This window comes from Anopheles maculipalpis, chromosome X (genome assembly GCF_943734695.1).
Source record: "Anopheles maculipalpis chromosome X, idAnoMacuDA_375_x, whole genome shotgun sequence".
In the NCBI taxonomy this organism is placed as follows: Eukaryota; Metazoa; Arthropoda; class Insecta; order Diptera; family Culicidae; genus Anopheles; species Anopheles maculipalpis.
Window position 1 is genome coordinate 15047195 of NC_064870.1, and position 14136 is coordinate 15061330.

Sequence of the window (14136 nt, forward strand, 5' to 3'; positions counted from 1 at the left end):
TGTGAGTTGTACCAGGAACGATTGATTGAACGGCGCCAGTTGTTGAACGATTGATTGCAGATGGTGTGTTGGTGGCGTTGGTTGGTTGGTTGGTTGGATAAGGCTGTATTAATATCTCAAGGATAGCAGGAGAATATGTTCGGTTGGCACTTGGATTGTCTTTAGTTTGGCAATCGCGGGATATTAATCTGTAAGTAAAGTAAGAGGCAATATATTAAAACCACATCACAATATCATAGGATCACTGTGAACAGCCAGTTCTTGTCGTTTCAAACAGTCAAGACTGTACTAGTACAGCATTTCCCCAGTATACACACACACAAACACATTCACACATATCTGGACACTAGAAGCCGCGAAGTGACCAGTTATCGAACCTCCCAGGGCTATCGTTTACCACGTGCCCTGCCGGTGAGGCAAACTGCGGGCGCGTCCGAACAGCTCAAAAGACACACCTATTCGTCCCTTATCGGAAACCGCAAAATCCCAAACACGCAAAGCCAACATATCGGACCTTTATAGCAAAAATTTTCTGGGCAATGTATGAGTATGGTCCGCAAAAAAAACATAAATATATATTAATGAAAAAACAAGGAAGGGCACTCAGGAACCTTCTCCAGGGTATCATCAGGGTCACCTAGGGGTCATCGCAGACTCGGGCATGGGATCAATTTTTAAATTGGTTAACCACAGTATGGCGCTCAGACCTTATCAGCGTTCTGCTGCATTCCATTATCGTTTCTTTAATTTGCTATAATCGCACGAAATTGAATTGAAAAAGCAACTGGTAGGTTCGTTTGACGAATGTAACGATATGGGAAAAATAATATGCTATGCTGAAACCAACGAAAATAACCCACTTTTACACTTCAGGAATAATCATTCTCGACTCCGAAGAAGTGTGGGGAGAGCGAACGAGTAGCACATACAATCTACCATTATAACAGGTTAGGCACCATGCTTACAACACCAATTTCCCCTTTGTTAAACTTTTGGCGCGCTCTAAAAATAGAATTGATATATGAGACTGTACTGTTTCACCCTTTGCTCTGAATCTCCTCCCTGAATATTTGGTAGTTTTTTGGTTGATTGCACATCAACAATCATGCCAACTTTGTTTGTTCCAATCCTTCGTGGCGCCGGAAGCCGGAAAAAAGATGACTAACACCCTGACTGGAAATGCTTTCAATAATCAAACTCACAACAAAATGCGTGAGGAAGCCTAAGGAATCATCAAGAGGCACAAGGTGATGCGAGTACTCGTAATCTTCCCCACTTGTAGTGCAGTCTCTGCGTCATGCAAAACCAAACAAACCTATCCCAACAGACAGTTAATGGAAAGAAAAAGTCTTCCGTCTGTTTCGCCGAAATAGCTGATGACGAATGCTCGCGTGTACGGAGTGGTGGAAGCGTTCAACCGATGACGTAACCGCACCGGCCATTACTTTTGCCCAGAAGACCAGAGCGCATTTGCTTGTAGATGTCACGGTTAGTCAACCGGACTTCCGTTGTTTGCTTGCCAAACCCCGGTTCGCGAATCAGGTGACAGTAACCCAGCATATCGCAAACGAAAGGCGCGATGTAGGCTGTAGCTCTTAAATATTCGATAGTCTATCGAGTTGTTTTTACGTCTGTAGCTGAACTTTGGATATCACATAAAAATAAAAGGCTTTAATTGCATCCAACTTTGCTACCACATCAACAACCTTGACCCATTTTCTTTACGTTCCTTCAACGCACACGGCTAAATGCGTTGTGACAACAACAACAACAAAAGCTGTGCTGGTTCACCCCTCCGAACAGAGCGTTTTGCTGCTGGCAGTACACAAAAGTAGGTCTCTCCCCTGTGTCACGGTACTTTCATCTTCATCCTGCTACTTTTGGGTGGACTTGATGTAGCGCGTCCAGCAACTCACTTGTCTGGAATTTATCGCACTGAGACATTTTGCAACAGAAGTCACGTACGAACAGGCGTTAATGGTGCATGGCACTCTTAAAGGTCTGTGTATTTTTTTTTGTGATTTGGGTTAACACTAGAACCGCCGGGCTTCTCAACCTTACTAGAAACGCCATATTGGACAATTTTGTCCCATTCGTTATGTAAACATATTTTTACATGTCTATTATTACCTTAGGGTTTCTTGTGGTAAAATAATGCATAAACATCGTAATTAGGTATAATACAGCTTTTGTTATAAATTCAATCAATAACTTAAAAAATCGAATTGAGGTAATCGTTTGATCGTTTCAACTACCCAACCAAGGATATCAAGGCCAGTTTGCTTTACACTAATATAAAATTATAGGACTTTTAGTGATAAACGCTTATAAATATTCCTTACAGGGATGTACTACAGTAAATCTAGACTTAGAACTATAAATTGTTCAAACAATCATGTGATAAGTAGGGTTTTTATGATAATAAAGCAAATCTTTTGTTCTAAGTTGTTTGGGCCTACGCGGGCGTCTATGACTTCCTGTAGATACATTTCAAAAATTCAATGTCAATACAGCCAAAAGAAGAGGCAAAATCTTCTAAGGCAAAAGGAGCGCCTAGATGAATTATTCATAACATCTATAACACATCTTTAGGTTTCAAAATATTACTTTGTTTCATCAGAACCTGGCTCACATAAAACGCATACGTACGAAACACTTTTAGTACATTTTTTATATACTGGTCTATTGCATGTGAATTGCAACGAATGCCGTTAGCACATTTGCGCTCGTGACAAGACATTTGAACCTGGCAGCGCCGACGAGAACCTCCAGCACCTAACATAGACAAGTTAGCGTTGGCGCTCTTATTTTCAGCGTACTCTTTGGCAAGTTCTTTGCCTAACTTGAAATCGAAAATCGTCTAGATATCTTTTCTTTTGTTAGTTCTTTGTACAAGGCCCAAGCATTGATTGCCGCCAAACCCAGACTATTAAAATTTGAATAAATAGGTCACCTTCTACTAGCACTTTCCACGGAGTACTTTCTACACATTTGGTCAACTACATCCACTCCGTAGTTGATAGAGTAGTATAAAGACACTGTTTCAGGCTTTGATCTTCTATGTCCTAAGTGCATCAGGAAAACTAGTTGGTGCACGGGTGTTGGGAGAGCATACACAGCGACCGTGAAACGTGTAGGCTACTTATTTGAATCTTTGGATTGTGCGATAGGGGCACTCAGACGAACCAGTGTTAGCAACAAAATTGCGGTAGAGTGTACAAAAATGGCGATAAACTAGCCGATTGATGATAGCGAAAAAAAACGTGCAGTTTTTATTGTTCTATTCATATTGACATGCATTGTCACGAAAACGCGTACACACCAGTGCTACCAGACTTGCAGATGCACATCCGTCACTCGTTCACAGCAGGGATACCAGCCATCTCAACGTATTTTGCCTATGGGACATAAATGTCCCATATGGGCGTTCTAGGTTGGAAATGATTTTTTTAAAGTACCATATGGGTTACACAATTTTTTATCGGCGCATTTGAAATATTGTTAAAAATAAATAAAAGTCAGAAAATTTCAATAGGTTGTCACGATGGCAAGCGGAATAACACACCTTTTTCGAGTGCGATGGGACAAAACAGTCCCATCGGCGGTTCTAGTGTTAAGGCATGATCGCAGGTACCTGTGAATGACGAACGTTGTTAGAGTCCCTGTCGTTAATAGAGGAACACGGAACTCTATCAACCGACACTATAATATGGAGTCATTATGGTGATACAAATATCAAAATTCCAGTTTTATTTCTAGAGTTCCATTAAGCATATTCACTGTGCCCTTTACATCCCATTTGGAAGTGCCTATATCCAGCGGTCTAGAGCAGTGAAGAAAACACAACTTAAAGCATATTAAGTGTTTTCTTTTCCAAATGAAAACACCATATGGCGCGTCCATGTTGACGTCGCTTGCATCTTATACACCCAGGCACTGTTTTATTCGATGTGCAAAGGTGTAGGAAAGATCGTAGGTTGTTGGGGTGCTGGGTCTGGTTTGATTTCATCACAAACCTGCGTGTTGGCCGTGTTGTGGTTTTCAGTGCTCTGAAGCAGACGTTTAGTGTAGCACTACGTAGCAGATACATTGCAATTTGAAGTATACGAAATCAGCTTATCAAGCACATTGCACATTTCTCTTCTAGCCTACTTTAGGACTATTCACTGAATAAGAAGTAAAGGTCCATCTTCTGAGCTGTGTACCGAGATATCCCTTCAATTCTAGCCCCAACAAATCGCTCTGCATGCTCGTGTGGGTAGTTTTTTACAGCTTACAGCAGAGAGGTTGGCCATCGGTTCCACTTCTCGATCGACCGGACTAGGCGAGGTGTTCGAATTATGAAGAATATTTCTCCGTTTTGCAGCACCGTCACACCAAACAGTCTATTATTAAACCTATGATACGAGTTGCGAAGCACATACATGACCAACCAGTGCACACCATGTGCGTAGGTGCATTCTCCGTTGTATGTGAAGTAGGTTTAACGAATTCGTGGGCCGCGTTTTTTTTTTCGATACAACACAAATACATTCACCAAACTACAGAATACATTTACACGTACCATATGTTTTAATCATAAAAAACGCATATACTTTAAAGCAGGATCCAACTTCCAGCAACTAAACCTCAACATCACGGAGACTGAGCAGACGCATAACTTTAACACAACAGCTTCCAATAACTGACACTGATAATTTGATCTGTTACGCACATTTTTCGAGATCAGATTCATGCATATGCGTTCAAGTAATGTACTGTTTTGCGACCTACCCGGCAGACGCCAACACACACGGATGGATGCTGTGACTAGTTACCAACGCGCGCGAGATCATGTTTTGAGAGTCGAGTTGTTTTTTTTTTATTCGACCCGCTTTACGCCCTAGCAAGAGGGAGACAGAGAAAGAGAGATGTATGTAGGCAGGGTAGTGGTAGATCAATGTCTCTGTTTATAACCCAGTCAAGACGCTGGATTCACATGAGTTCGAGTAGGATGATGAACAGCGTACCGTCTCGCATCAAACCCGCACCCGGTTGTTCGCCCAATCTTCCCATAGTCGAAGGCTGTCAGGGAAGGACTGGTTTGCTTTTTACCTTCTCCTTCTTTCATACAGCCGCTGCGCAACTGTGCCGATAGGTTTCTGTGCGTGGATCATTTCAATGATGAAACAAGACAGACCGCAAATATGTCATGGAGTTGGCAAGAATGAGAGAGCGGTTTGGTGAGGTTTGCGATTGCGCGTCTGGGTGGGATAAAATTGAACCGCTCAAGAAACCGATCGCCAAACGGCACATGAGAAATCAAGGAACAGCTGAAACATCTGGTGCGGTTAAGGGAGGATTTTCCCATTTTCTTCACTGCAAATGGTAGTAGCAGTGCACACGTGCATGGTACTGTAGGGAACAATGAATCAGCCAGTTCTCGAAACCGATCGGTTAACGAATTTGCAAAGTTTGCCATTATATATTCATAGGTCTTGTACCTTGGGACCTTGGGAACGGTGTGTGCTCTAGAGTTCTTTGGACATAGTGAAGCAGGGAGCTGCAACTATAAGACACCTATTCTAGAAGTTTGCTGTAGAAGAAAGAACTTACTTTCACGATCAGCAAACCTCAAGTCAATTGCTGATGTTCCAGTGAAAAAAAAAACTTTGTCTTCCTGCTGGATCAGCTTGAAGTGTCCTTCGGACAACGTCCTGGATCACATATTCCTGTGCATCAAAACATGCACACAAAATCTGTTTGTGTTTGTTGTTCCCTGTATAACGAACTGTGTAAAGACACTGCTGTTTTATGACTTCCTTAAGGAAAAATTTCCTCCATGTTGTGTTTTCCTAGCAGAGCAACGTAGAACAGACAGGCTCTCTGACTCTCTCTCTCTCTATGTCTCTATATTACTTTCATTCACTGCCTGATAAGAAATTTCATCTTGAAGTACTTTTTACATCATTGCAATAGAGATCTCATTGCATTTTACATATCTTCGTCTTTTTCTTCGCTTAACGACATTTTAGGTCACGCCGACCATCGAATAGCTTCCTAGACTTGCTGATACCACGGTAGTTGGAAAGTCAGTCTTGGAAAGTCGCTACGCGAGAACGATCCGTATGGGATTTAAACTCCGGGTACTGCCTTGTGAAGACCGGTGCCCATGTCGCCTACACCACCTGGTCCTCCCTCTTTACACCTCTCTGTCTTATCACAATTTAGGAATATTTTTTTGTTTTAATTTGTTTAATTGTGTACTTTACAATATGCTCTTTCCTGTTTTCAGTCTACTTTTTCGCCTACGGAAGGAACAAACCTGACAGTGGGACCGTTTATTGCACTAGACTACGGACTCAACATCAGCATTTGCGTTCATGTCGAAGGGCTTTTCAATACCGCTAGCGAGAATCCAGGCACCAAACAGAAGTCGAGAGAATGCAAGATGCATTCTTCGCGCGGCAGATACGCGGTAAGGTTCTCCTCGGCAATGTCGGATCCCAAGATGGGCAAACTCGGCTCGCTCGCAACGTCCACGTTCAGTGGTGTGTACCCCGAGAACCTTATACGGTACGACATGCATCGCTGACAGGGCTTTTATGGATGTAAAAGAAATACCTCTACCTCGACCGACGTCGCTGGGTACTTCCCGGCAGCTGTGCACAGCACAATGGCATAAAAGTAATCAATCAATTCCAAATCAGCGGAAGACATAGCCAATAAATGTCTTGAATCTGTTTGCTGATCGTAGCGGGCCCGAAGTTGCCAACACGAAGGGACCGGTATCAAATCTTGCTACTATGGTGACAAATCGATCAGCAGGTGCTAAGTTGGTGGGACTTGCGAATCTTTAAGACCGCGGACCACGGGAAATATCAAACTGTTCAAATCGATGTTGAACTGTCAAAAAATCTCAAATTGCGCTTTTAGCTTTTTCTGCCCCACGCGCGGTTAGCTTATGTATGCGTCACAAGCTCTCAAAAAGCGTTTTCAAAGCGAGAAAAAATCACAAACACTCATGAGAACCTGACCATTTTATTTCGAAATCCCTCATGGCATGAGGCCTTCAAAATCAAAATTTCCGATTGTCATAAGTATTTGAGAAAAAAACAATGAAGAAAAATCGCATCGATTTCAACAGTTTGAAAATTCCCGTGGCCTGGGGTCGTTAGACTTCATCCCTTCTGTAATCAAGAAAGCCAGAATTGGCAGGCCCAAGGAAGTGACGGATCAAGAATATTGGCTTTTGATTGTTGTCGCATCTTGTACCTGTCTTCGGTTTGACTTTTTCTACATTTGCTTTGTGCCGGCGTGGGTGTCGCAGCCGTTTTCTTCCTCTGAACGGGGGAAACCCAATTTCCAACGACCGATTCATTCACGCACGCCTCGTTAGGTCCCGTGCACTAACACACACGACCACAATCGATGAGTAATCGAACGTTCGTCCGAATGATCGCGTCTAATGGTGTTAGGTGATGCAGATGATTATGGTGATCCTCACATTAAAGGGTTCGGGGGTGCGTTAGTTGACGCAGAAACATCTACCTGTAACAGGGGCCCTACTCGAGTTGCTCCCTGTGTCATGGTTATTTTACTGCTTGCGCTAACGTTCGCCACGAACATTTTTAACTACCGACACACGATGACTCGATTTCTTGTCCGCCCTTGCGATGGTGATGGTTCGGGCCGGACGTTTAAACGGGAAAAAGATAAATATAAAACATACGCGCGTGTGTGTGTGTGCGTGGGGGTATACGTGCGTGCGCCCGTATTTTGTTTGCGATATACTGCACGAATATATATACATATATATATGCGTGATCACACTGTAGACGGAATCCGGGGCTTATTAAATGATATGTCGTAATCGAACTGTCGAAACACGGGCGCTGTCACTATTATCACTTGTTTGCATTTAAAATCATTTATTACACTTTCAACACTTACATATTCACAACCCCACAATAACTGATGCGACCGGTGCCCGGTCACGAGGAAGCAAACCAGATTGTCGAGGCCGTGTTCGCTTCTGTCCGGTCAGTGCTTCTTGCGTTTACGATTCGAGGCGGAACACTACAGCGCACCAGGCGGGACCGTACCCATACCGAACACATCGACTAATGTTGGTCAGCCCTTTTCTACCCGACCAAACTACCCAGCGTGGCGTAGCAGTAGATGACAATCTTTCTTGCGAGAAGAAGATGGCGTCTCCTGCTCTCTTGCTCCCGTCTACCAGGAGAGTGAGATGCAACACGCACACCACCACAAGCCAAACGCACTCCTCATGGATTTTCCTATCTCCCTAGAGATTCTGTGCTTTTCTGTATAAAAGTGTTAAAAAAAATTATTTTCACATTATTTTTATTCAGAGTTTATTTTGAACATCTCTTGTGTTTTCTTTTAAAATATCCTACAACATAATTTTGAAACGGTTGACGGAAATTAGAAGTTAGTGCAAATGGAGAGGCTCCAAAGTATAGGTAAACAATTAGCGTTAAATATAGCTTACTCCTATTAGGGTAACTGTGCCAGTTTTCGACAGAGTTTTCGGCTGGTTAGTAAAACAAACATATTTTTAAAAAACTGGTAAAACGAGTATTCGTTTAACTACTCCTTAAGATAAACAACGATGTTTATTCGTGAATTACAAATTTTGGGCACATTTAGATGCATCTTTACCTAACTATATTGAAAATATTCGCGCACCATTTAAAAACTTTTGTCCCGCAGCTTTCGTGATTAAGCAAACTAGTACATGTAAAAAGGTGAAGTATGATTTTTCTCATCGATAAAATAATTTTATTCAAAGCTAATTTAGATTCAAAACCCCGTGCTTCATAATTTTATATTTGTTTGTAAGGCTGCCGAAAATAAGTCTTTTTCTTGTGTGTCTTCAGAGTTAGTTTCAACGTCAACGTCAACAAAATTTGCAACAAAAAAATTATTATTTAACCACTTTTTATATAAAAAAATAGCTAAGCATGATTTGAAAAAATGGTTTAAAACCCTAAAGCAAGTATATTGAATCATTCTTCGATAGTTTAGCAACCAATAAAATGCCACGTCCTACCAAAATAATTAACAAGAATATTTGAATTTTTGTCAAACAACTGCAGTAGCCGAACTGAAAACTGGTACAGCTGACCTACTTACAATTTATTCATTTTTTCGAAACAATGTTTAACTGCTAGGTTTAATACAAACAAATCTTACGGAATCACATACTCCTTAATGTAAATTAACTGGTTAGCTCATTACGACTGGCACATGTTTCTTCAGTTTTAACCGTCTTTTAACTGAGTGCTGTTTATTGTGTTAGTAAATCTGTTACGAAGTTCAAGACTCTGACTTAAAGTCATGGTTTTTTTTACCGATCAACAAACGATATGCTTAAGTAGGTCTGTATCGAGTTTACCCATCTTAACGAAATCAACGCTGCACGAGGATCAGAAATGATACGTTCGTTTGTAATGCCTGATAATAACAATCAATGAAACATTCAACATTCGCATACTTGTTAGTTAAACATTAGTCCACGTCGTGTGGATTAAGCGTTCGTTTTTTTTTGTTTTGCTCTTACAGCATAATAGCTTATCACTAATCCATATAAAACGTAGCTTTCTCAGTTCTTACTTCATCACATGCCTCTTACCGTAACGGTACGACGGATGAGGATACTTGTTATCGGTATGAATCCAAAACAATGCTCAGGTGCTCCCTGCTGCTGTGGCCGCCGGAACTGAATGGTCAGTTAGAAAGGGAAATGTTTGCTCCAGCTGCACCCGTGTATTGCACGACAGCACCTCCGGCAGGGCGGATACAAACAGCCCATTCAAATATACCTGTAACCGCTGACGCCGTTGCTCAACGAGGTCGGCATTCTGAGGGTGACAAGAACGAGAATGATATCAGTGTTACCAAAAATCATCGAACGAGTTACGGCCTCATGTGGCTTACCATATTGCCGAACTTCTTTTTCGGTGGAAAGTCAAGCGTTTTAACGGTGGGATACTGTTTCTGCAGACGCCGATGCAGTCGGTAAAATTCGTTGTAACGTCGGTACACGCACCAACTTTCGTTGCCCATCGTCGAACCGCTTACACCGGACGGTGTGATGCGTATTTCGTACACGTGATAAGGTCGACGGGACCGCCCGCTATCAGAGGTACGCTGTATTGCCTTCGGGATGCTAAAGCTGAAGAATGCCACCGAAAGCCGGTTGGATCTGGTTAACATACGCAGCCGATGGTTTTCGCTGTTGGAAAGGGACATGGTTTACATTAGCGATGAGAATAACTCTTTTCAAGGAATTATTTCATTCTTTTTCATTCCCTATTGTGATTTAACTATTTTGACTACTCTTTTGGGAGTAATTATGACATGACAGGAGGCGGTGCTAACCCAAATCCAAAGATGAAGCAGATGGACGGTGCGGGGGTTTAAAATAGCTTCCAAACATTCATGTTGATTCAAATCCCAAAAAAAAATAAACATTCTTTGCGATTCGAGTCCCTCTGGCGATTATTATCCCCTTAACAGTCTTGTAATTATGCAAAAATGGTTCAAGGAGTTAACAAAACAAATCTGTAAAGTAGGAGTTCAATTAAGTGTATCCTAAAAAGATGTAAACCTCTTTTCGACACTCTTCTGGTAAAATTGTTCCACCTATCCCAATCATCCCACACCTATCCCATTCTTTGGAAGCAAGCTTGGCATATTCCTATTTAAAAAATAATCCTTCTAGCACGGAATAGCAATACTCTCTGCGATATCCCAGATATTTGATTCCGTATTTCACACATTCCTCACTCCACTCGTACCAGCGTTCTAAAGATACAGATTTAATGTGTTATACGTCATTTTTAACCTCCAAACACGATTCAGTTCCGCAAGTCGACTCTATCTATACTGACTTTTAATCGGTTTTGATCCAGTTTCCCATTCCTTATTACTCAATAAATTGTCTCAACTCGGAGTCATTACACATATTTTTTAAATTGTTGAGTTCCTTTTTATCTGTCTGCTCCTATTCTGTTAAATTTAAGTCGATTCTCTCTTCCCTTTTTTTGCCTGGATCCTGGATGAATCTGAAGTACGTCAAGGAAGTGTCGTTAGTCTTCGCTTGCTTGTGTTGTTCATTAATGAAGTCTCCCTAATCCTACCTGGTAAATGTTTTTTTTTATATTTACTCGCTACCATTCTCCTATCATGATCACTTTCTGAGGAGTGTATTTAAAAAAATTTAATAAAAAAAATGAAGTAACTCACAAAAACTAGCACATATAAAATAATTCCTCGGAAAGAGAAAAAAAACACTTACAGACTCAGGGCAGCAACTCGTGACTCTAACAAGTGACACCGCTCCTCAAGCTCTTGATTTCTTCGTTTTATCTGCTCGTCCACTGCGCTGCTGTGGTGATCATGTGAAACTACATTATGTTCGCTGTACAACATCAGCGATCCCGAACGGGTACGATTCCGAAAGACAACATCAGATCCAGCATCTTCCTCGGTACCCCGGCCATCTCCGTAAAACGAACTCCCGGAAGTTGAGATGGAGCTGGTTGTTGCACTGGCCGAGGAGTAGTTAAGAATACTATCTTCCGCTACGTCAACGGTCGTAGTGTCAGAGCCCACTTTTTCCCGTAGTTCGTTTGGGATACCGGGAAGCGCCTCCGTTACCATGTACGGTACTTCTTCCCGTGGAGTTTTAATGGTATCGGAGGTGGTGGTGTCGTTCGGGGTCGATGTTACCTTTGGCTCAATTGACCTCCGCGCCGTAGTGTTCGGAGGAGTTAGCTGTCGCGGTACCGAATCCTCAAGTATTTCCCGTTGAACCGCATTCACCTTGCGTGCCGGACCGACGGGCCGCCGGGTGGCGATGATCGGTTCCGGTTTCGGTTCGAGCACGGCACGTCCCGTGCCGATGCGGTTCAATTCTGGCCGATCGATTACGATCGCAAACAGAATTGTACCTAAGCCGGCGGCCACATTCGGCAGAATTGATTGTATTTCGGCCTGCCGTAACATTGCCCACGGTTCGTAGTGTGTTTCCAGCAGTTCTGCATCGCTCAGCCACATCAGCACATACCGTTCGAGTGCGTGTTCGTTGAGGACGGCACGTAATAGTGCACGTGCACGGCCACGCCGCGTGACGATGTGCGCCAGACCGCAGTAACGCTCTCGTTCGTCCCGTGTCAGATGATTGGAGGCAAAGTCCCAAAAGCAGGGACGTTCTACCGGGGGTCTTCCTTCCGGTGGGCCAAAATATTCGAGTATGTTAAATGGGATCCAGGCAGTGGTACGAAGCCCGTGTGAAAGCACCCGTTCCCACACGTCGCACAGCTTGCTAATTAGTGAGTCCTCTTCAGTCGCTAGCTGCCTGTGGCTACCGTACTGATTCTGGCATTGACGCACCGTTGCCAGCAGTTCATCTAGCAGGGCCTGTCGATCCGGATCGCGTGCAGGCTGCTCCGGATCGGCATTAACGCCACGATTTACACCAATGTGCTCCAGGGTGGAAGAATTGAGGACAAAGTTGCTCATACCAACCATGCCAACGAGGAGGCGGATGGCGAACAAACGTTCACTGTAATTCTAATCGCTGTCGCAGTTATCGGCCACTTGCGCCAAACAAAAACCTACTGGCAATTATCTGGAAGGGAGGGAGCGAGAGAGGGTGGATTTCGAGGACAAATTTTACAGCTATAGAAAAAGTCTGCCACTCACCCAGCAGAGTACAGTGTTTACGATTGTTTCACTAATCTGGTCCTGCACAATTTTACGAAGAAATTAGTTCCAAGGCCAAGGTAGGCAAGTCTCGCATAAAAAAGAACTGCACCTTAGTCGAGATGCAAATATCTCTTGGCTGCTTGGTGTTTTCCTTTATCGTGATGAGTAAGCTTTGTTTACAAGTTTGTTTTGCTCACAACCGGATGACAGAAGACAAGAAAAACATAAGCACAGCGCAATGACAGCTGCCAATCAATTAGATTTCCGATTAGAAGGTTAATATAGAATTTGTATTTTATTTTGAAGATTTGGTATTTTAAAAAAATTTACAAAAATTATAAAATTAGGAGATTTTTTAACAGCCTAAACAAAGGTGGAATGCAATAATAAAGTTGACGGGCTCTTCAATCGCGGTTTTTCAACAAACAGACTGCTAAATCTGTTGTCATCTCTAGTGTTGGGAAAAACGAATCCCAATGGCTATTCAAATCTTTGAATCCCAATCCTTACAAGGTTTCGAATCTTCGAATCCATGTTTCGTCTTCCATCTAGCGTTGAGCGGGGAAGGAAGTATTCAGAACGAGACTTCCATAACGCATTTTCTGTGTGTTTCAACATTTCATTTGTAATCTTCAATTCCTATGGTTCCTTCCTATGGTAATTCCTATGAATGGTCGGTAAAAGACTAGAGAAGGCACCCCCTAGAGTATTTTGTATACAGCACTGTGAGATTTTAATTTTATTGCACAGTGTGTTTTTGGTGGTTGTCAAAAGAGATAGAATAAATATGATGTCTCTGAAAAAAGCGGGTTGTTGCTAGATTGACCATTCACAAAACAAAAAGAAAAATACTTTCCTGACCCTACCGCACTGCATACGGACCTTTACCATCAACATCTAACATGCGTGGTATTTACGCATCAGCATCAGCCCGAGTTTCCTCTCGATTAATAATTTTCACTTTTACATGCACATCCTAATGCCACCCACAAATTTACGCTTCAGCTGGTATTAAAATTCAACAGCAAAGCAGAAACGGCGACTTTCCTACCCCCCTTGGTCTGTAAACAAGCCCATCATATTTATTCTATCTCTTTTGACCACCACCAAAAACACACTGTGCAATAAAATTAAAATCTCACAGTGCTGTACACAAAATATTCTAGGGGGTGCCTTCTCTAGTCTTTTACCGAATGGTCAAAATCAGCTATCTACATTGAGTATTCTAAATTAGGTCTCGAATCTATTTTACAAATCACCGTTTTAACACTTTCATAAAGCGTAGTTTCCGGTCAACGCTGTTTTTTTTTTCGTAATGACCGCCAGGCCGTATTCCTTACAATCTAATCATATATCGAGCTTCACAATTCTTCCAACTTATATACTATATGGATGGGAGACATTTTCTTCTCTGTTATC

General features: G+C 42.4%; 1 protein-coding gene across 1 annotated transcript; it reads right to left on the reverse strand.

Annotated features, from left to right (window-relative positions):
* Positions 1-9692: 9692 nt before the first annotated feature.
* Positions 9693-12540, reverse strand: LOC126556795 (sorting nexin-29-like). The gene is made up of 3 exons (XM_050212309.1): positions 11306-12540; positions 9943-10240; positions 9693-9866 (listed from the first exon to the last, which is right to left on the reverse strand). The coding sequence occupies exons 1-3, from the start codon at positions 12538-12540 to the stop codon at positions 9693-9695; spliced, it is 1707 nt and encodes a 568-aa protein (XP_050068266.1).
* Positions 12541-14136: the final 1596 nt, after the last annotated feature.